The 25,873-nt window shown below is 43.5% G+C and overlaps 1 protein-coding gene across 18 annotated transcripts in view; it reads right to left on the bottom strand.

The window, feature by feature from the left end:
- MARK2 (microtubule affinity regulating kinase 2) overlaps positions 1-25,873 on the bottom strand; it is a 662,301-nt gene that overhangs the window by 274,755 nt on the left and 361,673 nt on the right. For all 18 annotated transcript variants that reach the window (XM_085625997.1, XM_085625990.1, XM_085625993.1 and 15 more), the window contains exons 5-6: positions 10,394-10,459; positions 5,024-5,094 (exon numbers count right to left, since the gene is read on the bottom strand). In XM_085625997.1, the coding sequence (XP_085482123.1) occupies positions 5,024-5,094; positions 10,394-10,459 (137 nt within the window). The remainder of the gene's footprint in view (positions 1-5,023; positions 5,095-10,393; positions 10,460-25,873) is intronic.

Here is a 25,873-nt window from a genome sequence, read left to right as displayed (position 1 = left end):
ATAGTGCGGATATAGTGGCCCTGAAATAACATTTAGGGTGGGACGGATCCGACGCGGAGCTGCACAACACCACTTACCGATGTGTGAGAGAATTCCTATTAAAAAATCTCCAGATCCAGTCTGGTGCCTGGGGGAAATTACAAAGTGACTAATCTGCTGTCAAGAGCCTAGATCATAAGGTTCTGGCTCTTTACAACTTCTCTCCAAACTTTAACATCCACACAAATTTGTCTTCTGCCTAAGTCAACGCTGCCACTGCCTCATGCTTCTACACCCTCAAGATGCTCCGTACCAACATTAAGAAAACCATCGCCCACCCATTGGTCACAAACAAGCTGGATTACTGCAATCTACTCTGGGATCAACAAACAACTCACCAGGAGACTGCACACCATCCATAACTCAGCCAAACTCACTTTTAATCTCTGACACCGCAGACACCACACCATAATTCAAGGAGCTCCACCAGCTCCCCATACACAAACCAGCATAATTGAATCTCCTTGCCCACGCCATCAAGGTACTACACAAGCCAAGCATAACTAAACAACCGCATTTGCTTTTACAAACTCTCCAGACACCTCCGCTTTGCCAGACTCCTGCTCGCACACATCCATGCATATGGAAAGCCAGACCCAATGGTCGGGCCGTCTCTTATATTGCTCCTAAAGCATGGAACAACATGCTGTCACACATCCAAGCCTCCTCGTCACTTCCTGAATTGAGCAAATAGCTGCAGACCTGTCACTTTCCACTCTAGGGCATAGGCTCAGCTCTATTTGTAGCTGCTCAGCGCCAGGATACCCTCCCGGGTGAAGGTGTGCGCTACAAATCTAAAAAACATAACATGTGGGCTGCCCATCAGTAATGTGGAGTAAGGGTATTTCAAATGTTTGATTAATATGAAAAGAAGAAAACAGTGGGTAAAAACTGCGAGGCTGTGTACAGTATACTACTTTGACTATGTAACTGTAACCAATGACCATCTCTGTCCAGCACCGTTGACTTCCCTGGAAACTAGAAAGAATATTCTTCCAGGACAGATCTTTGAGACTGCAGGGACGGGGCAAAGATTGAAATGTGTGCCATTTGTTTTAGCCCTTTTATTAAGGCCTATATATCTGGGATTATACCTATGCACTTGTGTTCTCTCTTCCATAAGTGTACTGCCGCTGTTGTCACCTGCAGAACGATACCTGTATGTGCTACCACCAACTGCTTCAATTTTTAGAATTACTGCATAAAATAATAAACCTAAGCATGTAGCTGGCCAATGTGATTTATAGTACAATTATATGCAAAACGTTTCCGTGCCGGTGCAAAGCACGAACATGTCAAGGTAACTAAAGACAGCGACATACGGAGCTACATTGCATAATTAAGTAATTGTGTCACTCCATGCTGACTGAAGGTTTTCAGTGCAGTGGTAGTTTACTATACAAATATAAAGACATTTGCATTAAAGGAAATAAAACACGGTTGTCATCTGGGTTTGGCACAATTTCCTCACTATGCACTGTAGAATGGAAAACTGGGGTAAGGCATAAACAAATAGCCTGACCAATCGATCTATAAAGCATTCCTGTGAGACTGGAGCTGTAGATACCCATTTTGCATTTCAAGAGGGTGGTGATAGCGGATTGGTTACTCTCCAAAGTTTGGTCCTTTTTTACAAAAGGACGTGGATATGTAACTAAGGTGAGGCCTTTGGCCTATTACTCTATATGTCTACTGAGACATTACTTTATTTATGTACCGGGGTCTGCCATCTCGATGACGGGGAATGATTCAGGCATATGAATCTATGAAAGATACCCTAATACTGGATAATCAGCATTTTACCATACTGGATGGATGGGAAACTTGACCTTCGCTATCACTCTGCATAACTGTTCCATCCTGTTTGCCAGTTGATAGTTCTCTCCTGCACAGCTTTGAGTTCAAAAGTGACTATCGGTTGAAATTCTATAAAAGACTGGGAATGGAGAAAGGGTCAGCTCCAAACAGGCCCTATGAAAAGCGTATTTCTAGTCCCAGTTCTCACGCACCTAAACCAGAGGCATATCAAGGGTGCCTTGGACTGGCCCTAATGTAATCAAGTAAAACGTAACACCCTGTCACTTGAATAGTGAAAGACTGCTATAATAGGGTGCAGCGGGCTCCACACACGACTATTTCCACCAAGTGTCACTGCACCACTAATGACAGCTACGTCCGCATCTTTAACTCCAACTTCTTCCTAATCATGGGTGACTGAAGTCAAGAATCAGACGGAGAACATTTATGGCAATCTTTACAAGAAATAAAGGCAGCAGAGGGAAGAACCCACATCACTTACTTTTACTGAAAGTGAACTGTGATGCTTGCAGTTCTGGGACACAAAGTAAAAGTGTGCATATATATTACATTGGCTTACACAAGATGATAACACTGATACACAGGATGAAACCCTGCCAAGAAAGCACCGACAAGTACCCCACCACTGAAAGATTGTACTGTACTTTTCCTAGCAGGCTAAAAGCAATGTTGGTAACCAAACTAAAATAAAGATTCATTTGCCTATGTGGTCGTTGGTTATGGAACCTGTAGTATCTGTACTTTCTTTTTAGACATTTAGCTACAAGAAATTCTCAAACATAAAAAATATTCTGACTGTTGGTTATGAGGCAATGTTCAGCAACATCCATTCTTTAGTGCCTGTGAGTTCAAAAAGTAGGATAGCAATCCCACGGAACCTTGGTAAAAGCAGCGAGTCTCTGGCTTGTTGAAGCTTGGAATGGTACCATGGAAAAAGCTTATCTCCAAATGTGTAAGTTAAAGATGGCTGCATATGCACCAAGTTAAAACTTAATGGAGGCACAACTTAACAAGCATTTGCATTACAACAGGTCTCTCATTTGCTAGAGTTTAAGCTATTGGCATTGTAAATGACAATGCCTTTTATTTATTTGTTTTGATAATTAACACCTAAATAAAAGGCATTGTCATTTATAACACCAATAGCTCAAACTCTTGTAAATGCGAAACCTATTTTATTTCAAAGAAGAGGCTGCCATTGTCCCGGGCTGCTTGGTAAGTGAAAGCGCGCATGTCGTGCTGAATGCTGCAAGAAAGCACGAGTGCCTGCAGTAGGTGAAACTCAAGAAAAATAAGACATAACAGCTAATAACAGAAGTAAAAGGGTCAGTCCTAATGGGAGGTTACAAATGAAGACAAGGCGGGACTAAGGAGGGACTAACAAGTCTATTAACGAATCAGAAGCCAGCATTTATAATGGGCAGAGAAAAATGACAAATATGGGCGGAGAGTGGGCAGAGAGTGGGCGGAGCTTCAAGTCCATACTCTAATACAGCATGCCTCGCAGAGCAGGGCATGCGCTGCCCAGGCTCGACCTAAAAAGGTTTAATAATCTGTGAAATAGCATGCCATGCAAAACAGAAATAAGGAAACTAAAAAAGTGCTGTAAAACGAATACTCTGTTTTGAACGCCTCCTGATTTTTCTGTGTGCAAACCCTGCGATTTGCTAAATCACATTGTTAACTAACCTAAAAGTGTGATGGGCAATGTACTAAACCCATTTTACTACACAAAAAATCCTTCCCATTTCAAAAATTGCTTTTGATACCCATTCAGTATCACAACTAGGAGAGGACATGAAAGGGGAATACTCTTTTCTCCCCAATTACAAAGTGCAATAATATTTATCAATGCTTAGCAACTGCAGCATCGGTCACAAACCACTGAAATGTTACTGACATAGCAAAGTATGTGGAAATGGATTCTCAAAAGTGAAGCTGTCCCAGGGGTTATGTACCCATTTGGAAATTGTGTTAGGCAGCATCGGCAGAGAACAGATCGCTTTTGCTGTTGTCTAAAACAGGAAAGACTTAAAAAAGCAAAAAAAACAACAACAAAAAAGCTGCACTTGTTCCTAAATAAAAATGTTTTTGTTTGGAAATGCAAACACAGTGATTATTGTCTGCTATTCCTTTCAGGTCACCATCCCTGCCTTCATAACGAATTGCAAAGGTTACCAAATGGTGGCCTATCTAATTAATAATGATCAGGCTGGTCGTTTTGCAGCTCACTACGCATGGTAAATTTGTGAAGCGACTTATCAGTACCACAAATTTCATCCCTATTTGCAAACCAGATGGTGTGCAATTTGCACGTCCATTGTTTGGGAATAGGGACAGAGCATTGTGCCCCCTATTCTAGTCTCACTGACAATGACAAGCTAGAAAGTATTGCCTTAAAGTGCTCTGCAAACCTTTTCCAGTGGCACTAAAGAGTACCCTACCAATGAAAGAATGCTAGAGATGCTGCCCATTTTGGTAAATGCAGGTTGTCAAGGAAACACTCCTCTTGGTTTCACGATGACAACTGCAATTGTGACGTCCTTCCAACGGAATGATGCCAGACAAGTTGTAAGCTGAAAGACTACTGACATGTCCAGAACGTACTTCCAAACAAGCATTTGTAAACATATAGTGCTGGGACTGGCTGCCTGCCAGCATTTTTATTTGGTCAAAGTCAGTTTGACATCCTTTTTGTAAAACTTTAATGCTTCTAACCCATTGCTAAAATAAAAAATATATCATTGGCTAAAACCAAAAATATTCTTTTGTCTCATAAAATTCAAATGTTGGGAAAGTTTTGTCTAGCACTAAAGTGAGCTACTTTATGTGCTCCTTCAGAAAGAGCGGAATCCCACAGTGCAGTCCAATGATGACTGAAGTGGGCTGATCCTCTGCCCCATGTAGTATGCTGTAGTGGCGTGAAGAAAAAAGTCAACGGCACAACAAGAGATTAAAGGGTATATAGAGGGTTGGGTGAAAGCTCTATATAGTATATAATGCCAGACCTAGAAATAGTATATGGTGCTGACAAACCGCTCAGACAAAAAGGGATAGCCAATGTTTATGTCTGCAGCACCTTACTCATGTAATGAAGAAACAGCTCAAGACCACGGACTGAAGAGATTAGTAAATAGACAAAAATTAAATTAACTGTATTACAAACCTGTCGAAATTTTGCCCTTGCTTCTTTTTCTTTCATTCTCCCGTGTGCAACTAAGTAGTCAAACACTTCCCCTATGAAAGCAAGGAAACAAAAAGGATGAGAGCAGTCAAAATGAGGAGGGAAAGAAGCGAAGGATAAAAATATGAAGTTGGAAAGCAAGAAGCAAGAGGATGGAAAACATGGGATATATAAACATTAATAGTTTGAATCTTTTAGTGAATCATTTTTCAAAGCAATTCAACTAAGTGTGGTTTCTTCAAAAGTCCGTTCACAATCTACTAATCATTAGCAAAATTGTTTCAACCTGTATTTTGTCAGAAATTTAAACACCGCTTACTTTTGTCTTAACCAACTCCTTCTCTCATGTCCCCTATTCACCCACATACACTTCCAGTTTTCCCTCATCTGTTTCTTTGCTCACTCCTTACCGAACATCCCCAGTAGGACTCATTAATGTCCTGTTCCCCTTTCGGTTTCGTTAACTCTACCTACCCTCTTGTTCATTTATCACTACCCAACATGAATCCCTTGTATTTGTTTCTATACTTTTAAATGTTTCACACCTTGTTTTCTATTATTTCTATGAGGTTACTCATTTGAAGCAAATCTAGTCCCATTAACTGGGGAAAGGAGAAGAAGAAAGGAGGTGAAGAAGAAAATGGGTTGGATAAAAAGCAAACGCAGTTTAACAGGGCATAGGTAAAGCAGGAAAGTATAGCAAAGCAATAGTGATGGGAAAAGCAAATCAAGAAGACAGGCTAAGGGCAGGATGGCTGGTAATTAAGGGAGCAAACAGAGTAGTAGAGGACTGCCATGGGAGTGGGAAAGAAAATGAATGAGGAGAGAGGTAAAGAATAAGGGAACAATCAACTTCCTATGAAATAACCAATAAAGACCAATGAAACAGAGGATGTTAGGCAGGTGGAGAATAGAGCAAAAAACATTTGGGCAGATAGAAGCAGAGAATCCTTTACAATAAGTATTAACTGGGGACAGAATCATGGAAGGCAAGATAAGTATCTTGCTATCCCAATGGATATAAATAATGCACTCTTTTGGACACTTAAGCGTGATGCAACGTAAAGAGGTCATAATAAGCAACCATTTTCCTATTATATAGTATTGATATTTAACACAATTAGCTGTTTAAACTGTGTTTAATAGGGACTGTGCACTTCGTTTTGTGGCCAGGAGAGGGAGTAAAGCTTTATATAAATAGTGTTGTTGGAGGACAAGTTTTTCAGGGCCTTACCAAAGTGTGGATTGAGTGTCTGTTTTCTAGGAGATCTCTAAATAGAGCAGCTCCATAGTCCCACCTCCAGGCCAGCAGACCTAGGACTGCTATTGGTTTTCCCCAGCTCCAAGTAAATCTGAACCCTCCACTCACACCTGCCCAGGGCCCTTAAGGCTTTGCAGGGGGCACCCCAAATCATTCTCCTCCATCTTGTGAGTTGCAGCCTACCTGTGCCCAGATTGCAGTGAGCAGAGTCCAGGAAGTGGTAAGGAGGAAGACTAGTGCTGTCTCTTTGCTAAAAAAGTTTTAAAAAACGATTTTCCCTACCTGTGATTGCCTCATCTTATTTTTTTTCTTTTTAAATGTCTTTACCCGTCTTTACCGGTGGTTGTTACAGTTTTAAATTGTAGTTTTAACCTACCAGTGATTGCATAATTTATCCCATGTTTTTGTATTTAAACTTGTGGATTTTCCTGCCTGTGACTGCTTCCATTTAACCTGTTGAATTGTGGGATTTGCAGTCTAAACTGTAGTTTTTCCCTCTCATTCCCCGTGACTATCAATTTTTCCCTCAAAATGTCTCCTGTGCTTGGTGCTAAGACCTGTATGTTAAGCAGTGCACCCCCAGCGACCGTGTTGTGTTAACAAGTCGGTGAAACCAGTCCCCCCCCCCCCTTCCTCCCTGAGACAGCAGTAATCTACTGTAATCTGTTTAAACTGTGTTTAATAGGGACTGTGCACTTCATTTTTTGGCCAGGAGAGGGAGTAAAGCTTTATACAAATAGTGTTGTTTGAGGACAAGTTTGTCGGGCCTTACTTGCAGAAGTCCAAAGTGTGAATTGAGCCTGTCTGTCTCCTAGGAGATTTCTGAATAGAGGAGCACCTTCCAAATCCCTGGCCAGCAAACCTTGTCTGAGGTAGCTGGGACCTTATATTTAGTTTAAAGAGTTTGATTTAGGGCAAACTTGACCCGAATCAGGTATCAGAGCGCTTTACATAGCACCGGTTGCACTACGAGGACACTTTTTTTTTTAAGCGCGGGGAGATTGAGTGATTTGCCCAGAATCACAAGATGTTCAGCGTCATTGCAGAGATCCGAACCCAGGTCCCCAGATTCAAGGTTGACCGCCCTAGCCGTTAAGCCAACTCCTCTCCCCTGTATATAGTCTGATATTATTTGGTACATGTGTACACTGATTGGTGGTTGTATCTGATGTTTCTATTGGATTAGGGTTAGTGTCCTCATTGGTTGGGCATTTGAGGGTTCTGATTGGTTTCTGGGTCTGTGATTCAATCAATGTAGGGTTGGAACTAGGGCTAGGGTTAGGATTTCCATTGGAAGTAGGGACTAGGCCTTCCCGTGTTATTGGTTGTTGGGACTGGGGTGGAACTAAGAGTAGGGTTAGGCTTTCTATTGGAATTATGGACTAGGGCTTCCTGTGCCATTGGTTGCTTGCACTAGGGTTGGGACTACTGGTAGGGCTTGGGCCTCTATTGGACGTAGAGATCAGGGTTTTTGAAACTGATTGGGTGCTTGGACTAGGACGAAGATTGGTTGTAAAGTCCTGGTCTCCTATAGGTTCTGGATTTTAGGGCTAGTGTTGTGATTGAATAGTGTTAGGGCTAGGGTCCCCATTGGCTGAAGGGGTCACCTGACTACTAGGGCTATAAATGGCCATGGCTTAGGGCGTCTCAGCCTGGGCATCGAGGCTAAGGGTGGAGAGGACTAGGGTGAGTGCCTGTTTGAGCCTGTTAAGGGTGGAGAGGACAAGGGTGAGTGCCTGTTTGAGCCTGTTAAGGGTGGAGAGGACAAGGGTGAGTGCATGTTTGAGCCTGTTCGAGACTGGTCGGGACCTGGGCCAGAAATGCTGCCCATTATCCCATTCATTAATACCCACTCTATGTATGTGTCCCTGTGTATATAAGCATTAATTTCACTATAGATATGTACCTATCTTTGTGTATTGCTTTGTATAAACATGTAGAATAATTGTTATAAAAACAAAAAAAACACAAAATCATCTTTGATCTACATGTACTTGCTTCCATTGTGCATCTATGTACCTCCATATACTTGGATCTGTGTCTGTTACTTTTCTACTGAAAAAGCATATCCAATGCACTACCCTATTTCTCATCCTGTACCTCTATCAATATCTTTAATCTGCATATACTTACCTCCTTTATGCATCTATATACTTTCAATGTACTTCTGGATCTATATATTTATCACTTTCTTCTAATTTAGCATTTCCAATGCACTACCCTATTTCTCAGCCTATACTTCTCTCAACATATCTTCTAGCCCAACTTTCAGACTTATCTCAAACTTCTTCCTACTAGTCTTTCCAATGCACTACCCTATCTCTCACCCTATACATCTCATTACATCCTCTACACCAACTCTAATTTATCCCAAACCCCATACCACTATGTTCCCCAAAATAACCCTTTCTTGACTTTCTCCTACTCTACCCCTCTTGCATCATCGGACACTTCTTTTACTATACCGATCACCCACAACAAACTTTTCAAAACTCTCCCTCTGACTCCTCCCCTCCAAAAACCCTTTTTACTCATCCAAAAGCCCCCTCCTACTGCTATGACCTGAAAAAAAGAAATCCTTCACTCTTCTATCCCTCCACTATCCTTTTCAATCAAAATAACTGACTAACATGTTCACTTCTCTAATTCCATATTCCACTATACTAATTCACCACTAATCCTTTATGGGTTCCAGAGTAGCGTGCTACTCTCCAACAAAGCGTTTCAACAACTCATCAGAGTTATAAGCGCTATATAAATGCAAACCTTTCTTCTTTTTTTACCCCTCCCCAACCCTTCTCAATCCAAATAACTGACTAACATATACACCACTCAAATTACTTCATATTCACTATACTAATTTTCAACACTAATCCTTTATGGGTTCCGGAGTAGACTGCTACTCGCCAGAAAAGCGCTTCAACACCCCAACAAGGGTAACAGGCGCTATATGAACGTAAACCTTTCTTTCCCTTCTATCCCTCCGCTATCCTTCTCACTCCAAATAACTGACTAACATCCACCACTCAAATTACTTTCACATTTCACCATACTAATTCACCACTAATCCTTTATGTGCTACTTGCCAAAAAAAGCACTTTATCACCCATCAGGGGTAAGAAGCGCTATATAAATACTAACCTTTTTTCCTCTTCTATCCTTCCGAATCCAAATAACTAAAATATCCACTACTTAAAATGTACTTGCATGTTTCACTATACTAATTCAACACTAATTCTCTATGGGTCCCGGAGTAGAGTGCTACTCGCTGAAAAATGCTTTGATGCCTCGTCAGGGGTAGTAAGCGCTATACAAATGCAATTACAATACAATGGCTCAGCAGAGAAAATGATCCCAATTATGTTTGATGTAGCCAACTGGCCCCTTACATTGTATACGTATATTGTTAACTGTAAGATTGAAATATGTGCTTTAAAAGCAAAAAATTACAAAATGCAAATAAAGATATTTAAATTTAAAAAAAAGTATTAACTGGGAATTGGAGAACTAGCATAGGGTTCCATCTGCAAAGAAAGGTAACCATCCAAGATGGATTTGAGAGGAAGAGGCAAAATTATCCCAATGCACTACTATTCCACCAAAGATACCAGCGATGTGGGTAGACAGAAAAGGAAGACACCATCTACTCGTAGAGGAGGGGAGCAGGGGAAAAAATCATATCGCTCCTTGAATGGAAATAGTAATGGGAAATGGCATCATGTGACGAAGAGGCAAGAATTAGAGCTACCAGAGGTGTGGCGTCACGGCCATGGCGACTGACTCCGAAATCTGGGGATCACGGTTCGATCGCCGGCAGCAGATTAGCCCAGCACCATGTGACTGGGCAATAGTTTGCTTAACCTTACCGACAGCCCCCAGCGCCTAGAGGCCCTTACGGGGGATTGTTTTCGCTTTACAAATGTGGATTATTTAATCAGTATGTCAACTCTAAACACAGAGATCACTATAGTTAAGAGCTGTAAGGTAGCCAATAGCATGAATGGATACTAAAAGACCATTTACGCAAGGGGCTTCTTACACAGTTGCAGGCACAGTACCTGCTTGAAAGAGACCGCTCTGAAATAACTTACCTCCACTAGCATACTCCATCACTAGATACAGCGTTTTCTCAGTTTCTATCACTTCAAATAATTTAACTGTAAGAGAACAAAAGAAAGGATCGGTCAGAATTGAAAGAGTTAAAGAGTAACCTAGATAAGAGTTGATGTTGTTGAATCCAAGAAAAGCAGCACAGACCGCTATTTTCATGATTATCAAGATACTGGACATACAGGCTTACCTCACTTTCCAGCTTCAGTCAACGGTATTTAAATGAAGTGAACTGTCCACAATTCACTGCCATCCACGAGGGATGTGGGACGAAACATACATCACAAATCTAGAAAATTGGGTCTATCCAGTTCAAGATAGGGCATAGGTGGAATACGCTCACAGCAAATGGCTCTTCCATGGGTAAAACAGAATGCTTAAGTAGCCCTTAACACGCTCCTTGCCCAGCCCATTCCTTAAAGGGAAGCTGACAATAAGTTCACCCAAAGTAAAAGCTTTCTTCTGCGTTTCTACTGTTCACCAGGTTCGTGTCTGGCACAGTGTGCATCTCTTACTGTGATTGACTAATGCTTCAAAGCACTGTGGACAAACCAAAAGCACTGGATAGGTTGCTCTTCAGGACTGTCTGAAACATTTTACTTTCAAGGCAATAAAAAATGTTTTAAAATTAAATATGCAGTTGTAAACTCTCTTCCCTGTGTACAAGGAAATCTGCCCTTGAAGACCCATATATACCTTACATTATTGGGCTATACCTTTAGCCCAGGTTCATCCAAAGACAGGTGCACCGGAAGGTCTGTCAAATCGTGTTTATGAAGATTTCACAATACTTCGGAATCTGCAGAGCCACGCACATCTTTAATTTAGGACCTCATTTCTGATTTCTCCAATTCCAAAAATAGAAAGACCAAACTACTCATCCAGGGAGGCCCAAACACTTCGTATCGAGGGACCCAAACGTTTGTCTGCCAAGCATGTACGAGTTCCAGGTGCATCTCCATTGACACGGTGGGCACAAAACAATGCTGCTTTATGACATCATCATAGATAAAGAAACCTCAGGACTGTGTTACATTTTCGCTGAAAGTAGCCAAGTCACTGATGAGTTTAGGCACGGAAAAAGTCATTGTACATTTATTGTCACGCCTCCTTGTACATCCATTAATTAATCCACACACAGACTCAAAAATTTCCATTTACCTACTTAAACATCGCCTCAAAAAAAAAAAAGACACACAAACTCAACACGCATAGGAAAGATAAATGAAAAGCATATAAGTAAATCGAACAGCCCAGTATGACTTTCTGACAAGCTGTAAGGGGACCCATGAAAGGGAAAAGGGACAAACTAAATCACTGTCCTACTAGTCCAATCACTAAATCACACTCATTTTCGAGTAAATGTGCATGCATGTGTTCAGGAAGAAAAAAAAGTGTGAGCCAATAGTGGAACTGTGTTAACCCACTGCCCCTGCATACAAGTTGTCATGGGGAGAAGCAGAATATGTATAGCATTCGAACGGACAGACGAGGGACGACGCAAAGACCCTCAATTTAAGTATATTTATGCATGTAAATGAAGTTTTTACAAGGGCCTAGCTACACCTGCCAGGCCCTCCAAGGAGGGTGTAGCAAGGGTTATCTCAGTGCAAATATTCTATCTACAGGGTTTGTCAAAGCAAGTAACCAACACTAAACTCTTTGTCTACTACAGTAATCTGTGAGATTCAATGCACCAAAATGTATATTGACAAACAAACACAATTCAGTAACAATCCTTTTATCATTGGTTCATCGTCACAACCAACTCAGGCCTACGACATAGAACAAACTTTCTCACAACACAGATGTCAAGCAAAGAGTAAAATTACAAATACATATATAATTACAGTTGTAAAAATAATATCTAACAGGGATTAAAAGTGCAAATCTTCTACCCCAAGGGTTTATCTGAGGCGATAAACACCAAAACCGTTGCTTACTAAATTAATCCGCAGGGATTCCATGTAACAAGACACCTGTCAACAGCCTTCAACACCGTGAACTAACAATCCACCGTTAAATGTAATTTGGCTTCAACAAAAACATTACACAAGAAGTAATTCAGATCAACTGCCTTTGTCATTACGTCTCATAATAAACAGATCAGACCTATAGGATAAGATTTTACAAATGAATCAAGCCCTTAGATTTTATTACTGACTAGTCAAAATAACCTTCTCAGGTACGCTAAATTGTGCATAAGCACTCCCACATGACAACCCTCAGGTATGCAGTCAAAAAATTATAAATATACACAAAAATACTGTTGGCAAAACAATATCCAAACCCTTCCAAGAGGGTTAACCAGGATTACAAAAAGGAAGCTCTTCTATCCCACAACGTTTTTGGAAAGGGAAACTAACACCAAAACCGGTGCCTAATACAGCAATCTATAAGAAAGCGTGTAAAGCAATACCTGTCTGTATGCTTCAACAGAGTGTAATAATGCATTCAATGAAGGCCTATTGTCTTTAACATGGTTTTCACACTAAACAGTTCTCCCAACAAAGATTGTGGCACATTTTCATAGTCAAAAGACCTAATGGACTCTGACGTATCTTCTTCAAATAAATCAGTCACGCCTATAGATTAGATCAGTGGCTAGTTAGAATATCCAACTCAGGCCTTCTGTATTCTGAATAAGCCTTCCCAAAAGGCAAGTACTGGTATGCGGTCACAAAATTAAAAAAAAAAAGTATAAAATCACAGCTGGCAAAAAATATATACAATTCTTTGTAGAATGGCATAACAGAGATTCTCTAAGTGCAAATCTTCGACCCCAACAGTTTGTCATAAGGAATAACCAGCACCAAAACCCTTGCCTATATATTGTTATCTGTATGATTTCAGGTAGCAAAAACCTCCTAAAAGGTCTATTGGCTGGAACATATGCTTTTCACAATAATTAAGTCTGGCTTACTGCTTATATCATGACTTTTTATAATAAACATTTCAGGCTTTTAACTTTGATCATTGGCTTGTCACCATAATAAACTCAGCCCTGCTGGACATACAACAGTGCACTGACAAGCCAAACCTAAAAAGAACACACACACCATCATCGATGCACAATACACACTCAAAACACCCACCACAGAGGAATTTAGTGAAAGCAACACACACTTAAGGAACTACACTTTGCACACCCTGTTCCCATTTCATATTCTTGCACATTCTATAAACTATACGAGCTCCTAACAACGTAGGAATCCTTAATACAGGAAAACTAGTTGATAAAAAGTAAAAGGTTACTAATTCTCAATTGTTCAATTGGATATCTCCCTTGTGTCAATATTGCTAGGGCAGAAAAAACTTTAGAAGAAGCTAATTAGATTACTCGAAATGTACAGAAGTCAACCAAGTGTGTGGAACTTGTCACTAAACGAGGCAGTGTGGTGACAGTGTGCACCTGCCAAGTACGGAGGAAAAGAAGTGAAGAAAGATTTATCAGTTAGAAGGGACACCAACGAAACGAAATATTGCTGAAGAAGGAGTTGAGGTTTTTGTTGTGGGTTTGCAGACTGTGCAAAGGGACACTAAACAAGAGAATGCAAAAAACAAAGCACAGCCAGGAGTGGTGTTATGTCTGTAATATATACAGATATGGTTGGAATGGGTTATATGGTCTAGCAGATTTTGGAGAAGGTTAACTATCAGAGTGATGCAATGTTAGTCGATGACTGCAGGGAGAGGGTTAGTTTTAGGTTAACTGCATACCATATTGTCACAAGTTATAATTGCAACCCCAGTGCATAGTGATGACAAAGAAGATAATTGCTCCTACAGTCATGTGGGGTATAGTTTGGCAGTGGTATTTTGAGCCCAGACTGCTCTTCAGTGGTCACAGTATAAGCTAACATTCTTATGCAGTACACACATGGGGAGATTAACTGGGCTGGAGGGGCCAAGCACAACAAGAATGGTTAGGTCTTGGGTATGCCCACCTAGTTTCCAACGTGGATGATAAAATGGAGAATGCGGTCAGGAAACAATGTAGAGAAAATATTCCTTGAAATGTTTTGATCCATGTTCGAAAGCTAAAATAGATTACTCATTAAACTATACAGGAAGAATTGGCAACAATGTGGGTGTACAAGGTGCGGAGGATTCCCATGGTAACACAATGAAATGGTTGGAAAAGAAAATGCTTTGTACGGGTTCGTCAAAGAAAGGAAGGCAACAGGAATGATTAGTTCCAACTTGAAATCCCGAAAGGCAGTAATGGAGATTTGCGTGTTTAGACTTATGTGAGTTGAACACCGCCTTTTAAAGTGAACAGGTATCCATTGCAAAAAGCAATGCATAGAGACCTTGTTTGCTTGCAATAGTTTAGCACTTAAGTCCTCAACTGCTTACATCAAAAGTGATTTACATCTGGATTTGCTTAACATCATACAATTTGCCATACCTTTTACGACTGTAAATACAGCAAAATGCTTATTGGGCTAACTTTGGAATCAGTCATGTTCTAAAGGGTGATACATATAGTATATGAAGAGACTTGAAAAGTTTTTTGTTTTTTTTTTAAATACAGATAAATCTGGCATAGGAATATATAGGAACAGGATTACATTGTGGGGCTAGATGGAAGATACTCTGGTCTAAACATCCGCTGAGATTGTATACTGTAAGTTTACATAGTGAAATGTAATTGGGTCATACATTCCCAGCTAGCAGAATATGTTCCAAAGCTAGCATGGTTGGGGCTTTGGTGGATTTGTCTCAAGACAAATTACAAGGCTAAACAGTAAAATTATTTGGACAAACCAGATATTCCAAATAAATTCCCAATTTTTCAGACATAATTGATACTGTGAGAAAGGCTTCTCGGAAGACTATCGGGTATTGATTGTTTTTTTGGTGACAGAATGTTTGAGAAGTTCAGGGAGAATGTGTCAATTACTGATGAAATGGGAAATTCTGCGGTGGAGCAGAAATCATTTTAACAGTGGACACAACCAGGAAAGGTTTAAGGCTATATGTGTTAACATCAGTTTAAAAACGGTCACAATCTTATTGCTTCGACTGCACTGAGATACAAAAAGGAATATGCTACTTACCAGTATGCATCTGTTCTTGGCATGTAGAGCTGCAGAGTTGTACACTTAGCATAGACCGCCATCTGGTGTTGGGCCCGGATGTTTGCAGTTTGTTTTTGTTCTTTGGACAATCTTTGGAAGTCACGAGTTCGGTGACTCCTCCTTCGGTCCGTACTGCGCATGGGCTTCGGCTCCATCCTCAGATTGTTTTTCGCCAACAGGGAAATGATGGAGCGTAGTAATAACAGTGAGAAACCCATGTGTGTTGTATCTAAATAAGATGGACTGGAACGGATACAGGTAGCCGGGGAGGCGGGTGGGCGTGTACAACTCTGCAGCTCTACATGCCAAGAACAGATGCATACTGGTAAGTAGCATATTCCGTTCGAGGCATATGAGCTGCAGATTGTACACTTAGCATAGATTATATAGCAGTACCCAACCTTAGCGGCGACCACCGGTATCCGTTGCAGTGGTTTGAAAAAGTGTCTTTAGTACAGCCTGGCCCACACTAGCTTGCTGCTTGGAATACACATCTACACAGTAATGTTTTGTGAAGGTGTGCGGTGTTGACCATGTGGCTGCTTTGCAGATGTCATCTAAGGGTATGTTCCCTAGAAAAGCCATAGAAGCCCCTAACTTTCTAGTAGATTGGGCTTTAGGTGGAACAGATAATGTTCTTTTTGCCTTTTGATAGCAAATTTGTATGCACTTTACAATCCACCTAGCTATCCCTGATTTAGAGATGGGGTTGCCTTTATGTGGTGGAGAGAAGGAAACGAACAATTGTTTAGTTTTCCTGAAAGGTTGTGTTCTCTGTATGTAGTACAGTAAAGCCCTCTTAACATCAAGTGTGTGTAAAGCCCTTTCTGCAACAGATTGAGGTTGCGAGAAAAAGACAGGTAATTCCACCGATTGATTGAGATGGAAGGGGGAAATGACCTTGGGCAGAAACTTCGGATTTGTACGAAGTATGACCTTGCTGTGATGTATTTGTAGGAAGGGTTACTGTATAGTGAACGCTTGTATTTCACCAACCCTTCTAAGCGAAGTGATAGCTACGAGGAAAGCTGTTTTCCAGGTGAGAAACTGTAGCTCACATTTATGCATTGGTTCGAAGGGTGGACCCATCAGTCGTGTAATAACTACATTTAGATTCCATACAGGGGAAGGTGGTGCCCTGGGAGGAATTACTCGTTTAAGGCCTTCCATAAAGGCTTTAATAGCGGGCACTCTGAACAGTGATAAATGCTGTCTGTTTTGTAGATAAGCAGCAATCGCTGCTAGGTGTAGGCGTATGGATGAATATGCCAGGTTACACCTGTGAAGATGGAGCAGATAGCATATGATGTGCTGTATGGATGCATCTAAAAGGGTTGATTGTATGGTTACGGCAGAAAATTACAAATCTTTTCCACTTTGCGGCATAGCATGCTCTAGTGGTAGGACGTCTGGCTTCCATGATGATGTTCATGCAATCAGGGGGAAGGTTAAGGTATCCAAATTCTAAGATTTCAGGAGCCAGATCGCAAGGTTGAGCTGAGCTGGGTCCGGGTGCCTGATTTCTCCATGGTTCTGGGTTAGGAGGCATGGGGACAGGTGCAGTTTTCGATGTGGTACCACTGATAGTTGTAGTAGTGTGGTGTACCACGGCTGCCTGGCCCATGTTGGAGCTACTAGAATGAGTGTGAGGGAGTGCTGTTGTAGCTTCCTTACCACTAATGGAATTAGTGGGAGAGGTGGAAAGGCGTATGCAAATCTGCCTGACCAGTTCATCCATATCGCATTGCCCTTGGACAATGGGTGTGGGTATCTGGCGGCGAAGCTTGGGCATTTTTTTTTTTCGTTGGTGGCGAAGAGGTCTATCTGAGGATGCCCCCACTGTTGGAAGAATGGGTGAAGAACTTGTGGATGCAGTTCCCATTCGTGTAGTTGTTGCGTTTGTCTGCTGAGCAGATCTGCCATGGTGTTTTGTACGCCTGGAACGTGCTGTGCCAGGAGAAAGATGTTTTGGGGAATTGCCCATCTCCATATGCTCTGGGCTAAGCGGGAGAGCTGGGGAGAGTGTGTCCCCCCCCTGTTTTTGGATATAATACATTGCAGTCATGTTGTCTGTGCGAATGAGGACTGCTTTGCCCGAAATCTGTTTTTGGAAAGATTTTAGGGCTAGAAAGATCGCCAAGAGCTCCAGATGGTTGATGTGGAGCGATTTTTGCTGTGGCGTCCATAGACCTTGCATTGTGAGGTGTAAGAGGTGCGCTCCCCAGCCAGAGAGCGATGCGTCCGCTGTTAGAATCACCTGAGGAACCGGGTCCAGGAACGGCCGCCCTTTGGAAAGGTTTGTGGTGTTCCACCACTGCAGAGAGTGATGGGTGCGGCCGTCCACCAACACCAGATCCGTCAGCTGACCCTGGGCCTGGTTCCACTGTCGTGCTAGGCACTCTTGAAGTGAACGCATGTGGAGTCTTGCATGGGGCACTATGAAAATGCAAGACGCCATCATTCCTATGAGCTTCACAAACACTCTTGCTGGAAGAGAGTGTTGAGGAAGGAATGTTTTGTGCAAGGCTTGTATGCTTGCGATCCTGGCTGAGTTTGGATAGGCAATACCTTTGGAGGTGTGTATAGTTGCCCCGAGATATTGCTTTGTGTGGGATGGTAGGAGGTGGGACTTTTGGTAGTTCACCGTGAAGCCTAGCCGGTGGAGTAGTTGAATGGTGCTGTTGGTGTGTCGCACACATTGGTTGTAGGACGTGGCTTTTATGAGCCAGTCGTCTAGGTAGGGGAAGACGTGGATATGTTGACGCCTGAGGTGTGCTGCTACAACTGCTAGGCATTTGGTAAACACCCGTGGTGCGGTGGTGACCCCGAAGGGGAGAACCGTGAATTGGTAATGCTGACCGTCCACCACGAACCTGAGGTACTTCCTGTGAGAAGAGTGTATTGGAATATGAAAGTATGCGTCCTTCAGATCCAAGGTAGTGAGAAAGTCTCCCTGACAGAGGAGTGGGAGGACTTGTTGTAGGGTGACCATGTGGAAATGGTCTGAATGTATGTACGCATTTAGAGGCCGGAGGTCCAGAATGGGCCTCAGGGTCCCGTCTTTCTTTGGTATAAGGAAATACAGGGAGTAGACTCCTAGATTTTGCTGATTGAGGGGGACCTGCTCTATAGCGTGTTTTTGGAGGAGGGAGAGCACCTCCTGTTTGAGCAGTGTGGAATGTTCTTGAGACATTGGACGGTGTCTTGGTGGGATATTGGGTGGGGTAGATGTTAGCTCGAGACAGTACCCTGCCCGAATAATTTGGTTTACCCATTTGTCCGATGTTATGGATTCCCATGCGTGGATAAAGTTTTGTAGCCTGCCCCCGACCGGAGTGGGATGGTCTGGGGGGAGTGAAGGGAAGTCATTGTGCGGGCGGGGTGGCAGAACGGGTGGTGTTAGTTTTGCCCCTGCCCTTATTGTTGTTGCCTCTGTAACCACCCCTTTGGTAGCCCTTTGAAAAGGTATTTTGAGGAGGGGACTTGTAGGAGGTAGAGGCGCTATCGGTGGAGTAGCCTCTGCCTGTGCTACGAAAGGATGAGCGTCGAAAGGAGCGTTTAGGGGCCTGTGATTGGAGTGCCCCCATAGACTTTGCTGTGTCTGTGTCCTTTTTCATGTTTTCTAATGCTTCGTCCACCTTTGGCCCAAAGAGAGTTTGTTGGTCAAAGGGGTGATTTAGTATGGACGCTTGGACTTCAGGCTTGAACCCTGAGATCCTGAGCCAGGCATGGCGACGAAGCAGGACACTGGTATTTATGGCTCTAGAAGCAGTGTCGGCTGCATCGAGGGCACACTTAATGGAGGTGTTCGTAATTAGTTTACCCTCCTGTATCAGGTCATGAGCCTTGCGTTCGTGTTTTTCGGGGAGGTGCTGCATAAGAGCCTCAAGCTCGTCGTAGTGTGCTCTGTCATAGCGCGCAAGTAGCGCTTGTGTATTTGCAATGCGCCACATGTTTGCAGCTTGGGAGGCGGTGCGTTTGCCAGACGCGTCTAGAAGTTTGGATTCCTTATCTGGCGGTGGGACTTCTCCTGAGGACTGGGAGTTAGCCCGCTTTCTAGCTGTGGACATAACTAGGGAATCTAAGGGAGCAGGGCCCTTAATGTATGCAGGGTCTGTGGGTGCCGCCTTGTACGTCTTTTCTATTCTAGGGTTCAACACCCTGGCCCTGACAGGATCTTTGAACACCTCTGCAGCATGCTTGGTGACACCTTTAAGCATGGGCAAGATAGACGTGGACTTGTCTTGAATGTCAAATGTGTCCAGTAGGAAGTCGTCTTCCACTGGTTCACTATGCATTTCCACCCCATGGTAGTGTGCTGCTCTCTGCACTAAGTGATGAAACCCTAAGGAGTCCTCAGGGGGAGACGGCCTGGATGGGTATAGGTCGTCCTGAGGCATATCTGGTATGTCAGGGTTTTGGTAGTCTTCCCATGGGTCAGGGGTCCCCGGTGGAGTAGGGTCTATTGGGGCGTCCGCTGGGTCATAATCTGGATCCCCGTAATCCGGATCTGGCGACGGGGTCGGGGAGCGATGAGGTAAGGGTGGCGGAGACCTGGGAGGGGGTGGAGGAGGCAGAGGAGGAGGTAGTGGGGAGGGCACTCTGAGGGGAGAAGTAGCATAGTCCTTCCGCTTGGGCGGTGGAGGAGGAGCCGGTGTGTCAAGACGCCTTTTGACAACTAAAGTCAATAGCCCAGTCTTTGGATCTTTAAATAGAGTCTTTTGCAAAGGGTCTGGTGTAAAGAGGTCCGGTGGCACCGAATCGTCCGCTGGCGCCGATGTTTTCAGAGCCGAGGGTTTCGATGGTTTCTGTGCGCCATGCTTTTTTGGTACCTCCGGTTTTTTCGGCGTCGAAGGAGTTTTCGGCGCCGGAGCGTCGGTGCCGACAGATTTGTGTTTGTGTTTTATCGGCACCGAGAGTCCAGGCTTCGGCACCGGTGGCTTCGGAGTCGAGCTGGGTATCACTTTCTTCGGTGCCGGATGGGGTTTATCGGCACCAGGCGTCGGCTGGCTCGAGCCGGAGCTGCCGTGAGACTTCTGAGGCTTCGACACCGGGCCCGAAGGTGGGGTGATAGAAGCTGTGTGCTTGGTTTTACCCAGGCCTGCAGGCGAGGGTGTAACTTGAGTCTCTTTGGTTTTGGGCGCGGGGGTGGGAGGGGGTACAGTACTCACGACCCGCTGCGCCGGTGTGATGTCCTCCAAGTCGGAGTCGTCGGCTTCGGAAGCGCTGACGACGACGTCCTCCTGCTCGGTGTGTAGTTGCCCCGAAGCTCCGGCGTCGTCTCCGAAGATGTCCGGTGGAGCTGCGGTCGATGAGTGCGCCATGGTGCGTCGAGCTCTTCGATCCCGGATGGTCTTTTTTGAGCGAAAAGACTTGCAGGCGGGGCAGTCTCTAGCCTCGTGTTCTGGAGAGAGGCAAAGGTTACACACCTGATGGAGGTCGGTGTGGGGAAATTTAGACCCACATTTTGGGCACTTTTTGAACGGAGTCCTTTCCATCGGCCGGGACCGGAGTCGAGGAGGGCCCGAAGGCCGGTGCCGATGTACGGGATGGAGAAAAGTGCCGCTTCGAGAGATGAAGTTAGATGAAGAAAACTCGACTAACGAGGATTTTCCGTAGAGGCTGGAACCGTAGAAGTTCGAAGCCGGAGCACGAAGTATCACATCCGAGCCCGATGGCGGAAAAAAACAATCTGAGGATGGAGCCGAAGCCCATGCGCAGTACGGACCGAAGGAGGAGTCACCGAACTCGTGACTTCCAAAGACTGTCCAAAGAACAAAAACAAACTGCAAACATCCGGGCCCAACACCAGATGGCGATCTATGCTAAGTGTACAATCTGCAGCTCATATGCCTCGAACAGAAACATTTGGCCATAGAAAGAAGCTGCAACATGTTGGTGGGGCTCAATAACAGATTAATTCTATGGGGCATTTTGTGCAGCATGAAGTCAGATAACCCCCAACATTTGTACTGACTATGAAAAGAGCAGAGAATAACTCTGCATACAGCTTTTTAGGCATGTACAATTGTTAACGCATATGCTTCAGATGTACATTCCTGGGAAGCACAATGCAGTAGCCAACTGCTCATCAGAGCTGACCGTTTGCAAAAAAGAAGCAGACTACAACATTAAGGCCCTGGAGATGCACACGTTTGTGGCAGTAAAGTCTGCTTTCCGTAAGCAAGAATAGCCATGGGTAATAAGGATGTGAAATGGCTAACAAAGAAGAGAGTTGAGTAAAAGTGGTCTATGGTTGGTGTGCGGCCATGAAAATTGTAGATGGGTTCATGCATTTTAAAGATGACCTAAAAGGGGGTAAACAGAAAAAAACAGCTTGGAGAAACTTTGGTTGTGCATAAGTATTTGCAGCCTAAGATTATTAGATTCATTTACTTAAGGGAAACTTGGATAGAAGCTTGACCCCAACAAAGTGGTCGCAGAAGCAGGGGATGCTCTGTGTTTGCTCTGGATGGGCTTGAGTGATGTGTTGCTCAGCCACTTTCAACATAATAGATCACAACACCCTCTTAAGAAGGCTGTTCAACATGAGAGGAAATGTTGGCTTTTTACTATGGTGATAAGCACCTCTTCCTCCTCGATTCTCATTTCAGGGAACCAGAATACTCTCTCCAATCATTCGTGTTATTCAACATCTACACAAACATTGCATGACCAGCCTAGGGCATGGGGAATGCTCCCAAAATTGATTCCAATAAGATTCAGCTGGGGCAACCAGTGAGTGATGATGATTATGAGGTACACTCGCTTGTTCCCTTAAGTCCTAGAGGATGAGATTCATGGATGGATAAGACACCTGGCTCTCAATCAGTGCTAGAAAGACAGAGCCACTGCTTGTAGGAGTGAGAACTGCCACCAAAGCTCCATCTGTGATACACAACATTGAGACTGAGATGCTTAGAAGTGGATCTCTCCAGGAAAGCTAAGACCAGAGAGATAATTTTCTGGAAGCCTCCCTTGGGGGGGGGGGTGCAAGCTGACCATCTCAAATGCTTGTGAATACAATATTGATTTACTGGCCTTGATGAAACCACTTCAAGAAGAAGTAAAAAGAGCCACTAGGATGAGGGTCAGTCATAATGGATCCCTCTCTCTCCCCCCCACCCCCACCCCCCATGCTTGGGACATCAAGGAGCCGTATATTTTTACCCCGCCGATGTCCCTCTGAACACGGCGCTCGCAACAAACCATCTCCCCAATGGTTCTTGCACCCAGGATCTCCGGTTATCAGTGGAGACCTTAAACCCCGGCCACACGTCCTTGAGGAACCGTGTCCTCCCAGCACGCTATTACTCACAACCCGGTCCTGAAGAGGATCCTGATTGTTAGGATCGAAACATCTTCGACCCCTCAGCGCAACGGATGGCGCACCTCCTTCTGTGGCTCTACTGAAATGGTTTTCTATCTTTCATATCAAACATTGTAAATCATTGTTTAGAGCCACAACTTTCACTGTATATACTTGTTCACATCTGCACCATGCTCCGTTTTCGCTGATTACACAATTGTCACTTGCGTCGCCACCTTTATGTGTCACGTACACAATGAGTACCAAGTCCAATTCGGGTTGTTCACGCATTTATTTGCCTACAGTGCTGCTACAACTGTACCTTTTTATTCTTGATCACAATTATATGATGCCATGTGCACATTTCAAAATCATTTCAGAGTCTCCCGTTTTCTTTTCACGTAATGTATCATACATACATGTCTAATTGTCCTTTGTAGTAACACCAGTTGAGATACTGTTACTTTGTCCTTACGTACCTACCCTAATCTCAACGTGGTTTATGGGTTATACTCCTGTGGCTAAATACAATATTATACAGTGTAAAAGGATTTTCACACTGTATTTTTTAGTGAATGGCAGTAAACAAGTTGTCAAAACACAAAGAAGTGATGCAATGAGGTACTCGATCCACGGAGAGGAACGTCTCGGCATTACTATGTTTTTAGACAATTGGCATGTATTAACTTGAGTAACCAACTATTACCCGCTTTCAGTGTTCTTTGAGATGAGCTAAATTATGCCCCATATAAAACATGCCAAAAGTGTGCCTGAAGAGATCGTTCTGACATGTATAGACTGTGACCAAACGCCTAATGTACCCCTGAGTGTCACCTTACCATTGCCTGTACAGTTGATGGCCAATGTCGTTAACCATAGGAAAAGGATGTTTTTAGGTCTCGCTTGGAGGCAGCGTACAAGGGCTGTCGCTTGGCAACAATCTATTTGTTCTATAAAAAAAATGTTTTAAACAATTAAACTAACAAGCATTGGCAAAGCCAACATGTCTTATCTATGAGAGATCTAAAGACTGTGAATGTATTTTGTTTAGCCATTTTGCATAGCAGGGCATCCACTGTCCAACATGGCTGTAGGTAAAGAAAATAAAAGCGCTATGACATGATCAGTGCTGGCCAAGTCATATCGCTTTTGCAACATGGCTTAAAGTTTAAAAACAAAATCATAATGAATAAATAAAAAGTTGCGCACTGCTGCATTATAGTGCTTTTTTAAAATAACTTTCACACATGTCGCACAGCAGCAGTGCTGCTGTACAACATGGCTAAAAACAAATTGACAAAGCCAATAAATCCCATAGACAAGACCTAATGGCTCTGCCAAAGCTTGTTTAAATAGGAGGTTGACAATGGCTAAAAGAAGTAGTAGGAAAAATACAAATTAAACACTTGAGTAGTGGCAGGCCGCCCTCATAGAGAACATATTATGCTCCCACTCTGTCAAGAATCAGTTGCCCAGGTAGAGTTACATTTAGCACACTGGTTCTGATCGATGAATTCGTCAACCAGCACGGGTTAGCTCACGGAGGACGAAGCTGAAGTTCAGTTAACATGGACGGCCTTAGAGGTGCTCAGAGGAGGGCTTGAAAGTATCAAACACTGAAGAAAAATCCTAGAGGGTGAAATGTTTCAGGTGACTGGAACGAAATGGTAGAATGAACTCCCAGGAGTGGAGGGAGGAATCTAGGATGAATGTACTTTGAGACAATGCACTGCTGGTTTTTAGGTCTCGCTTAGCGAACGCAACGCAGCTGCTTTGCTTGGCGAGACTCTATTGTTGCCGCTTTCTGTGCCGAAGGGAGACAGGAGATGGCACGCGTAGGGACAGGAGATGTGCACGCGTAGGGACAGGAGATGTGCACTCCGTACACGTGCACATCTCCTGTCCCCGGAGGCTGGCAGCACGTGCATCGCGCGCTTTCAGTTTCACTCCCCCCCCCGTCGGCTCCATAGAGCCAGCTTGTTTAAGTATTACATGCACTTCATGATGGCAGAAACAGCGAAATTGTAACATCTCCCCCCTTCCCTGCCTTCTGCCACCTCCTGGGCACCCGCCTAGTCCGGCGTCATTGCCTAAGTACTGCAACCATTGTTGTGATGTGTGTTATCTGAAGGTCACGGCTCCAGTTTGCAGACGGGGCACTCAGCCTTAGCATCTTTGTGATAATACCTTCTAAAAAGCACATTGTGTTGGGTAATAATTAATTTATGTGATCAGCGCCTCCAGAAAAAACAAAGTTTAAAGTTTACACTGTGAGTGTACTAAATATTAACAGAGTCACGGGTAGCATTACGTGAACATGAGAACTGTAAGTATATTACATAGTCCTCCAGATCTGCGCGTGATTACGTCAGTCAATCCTGATTTTCAGTATGCATTCTGGGATTTGTAGTTATGATTATTCCATTAAAGAAGACACTCGTACTGGACTGGATGCTTATGCATGGAAACTGAAAACGAGAGCACTTTTTACGGCTACTTCTCACTCTGGTGGTCCGTTTCTTTCCGGTATATTCCTTTATAGGGAGGGAGGGGGGCAGAGGGGGAGTGGCGAGGCACTGGGTGTGTTATGCACTGCTGGGAAGAAGCAGGTGATTAGCTTGGAGATCCAGTAACTAACAAGTGTCAGGAATCCGGAGAGCTCACGCGCCTGAACCCTTCCTCATCACAACTGCTCCCCCGAACCTTGCGCGTTCCATTCAGATAACCTGTGCGGACCTATGTGTACCTCTTTATTGCCCCTTTATGTGGAAGGAAATACTGTCTGCTCCCCAGACTCATCTACCATAGATTATAAATGACTACAGTAAACTTATTTTTGCACATTGTTTTGAGCAATCATCTACAATGAGTTTCGCACTCACTACAACACATTGTCTTTTTACAGTGTAGGGACGGGTACTATTGCCTATCGAAAGTAGATGAATCAGATAATCAAAAGCAAGAGCTGTCACAGTACACAGAATCTCTTTTCATTCACATTATTTTTCTAAGGAAACCTGTCATTCACGTATTAACTGCAGTGAGAGAGTACTGGAGGTACAATGATG

This window comes from Triturus cristatus, chromosome 9 (assembly GCF_964204655.1).
Source record: "Triturus cristatus chromosome 9, aTriCri1.1, whole genome shotgun sequence".
Classification (NCBI taxonomy): Eukaryota; Metazoa; Chordata; class Amphibia; order Caudata; family Salamandridae; genus Triturus; species Triturus cristatus.
This window is presented reverse-complemented; position numbering and strand designations above follow the sequence as displayed.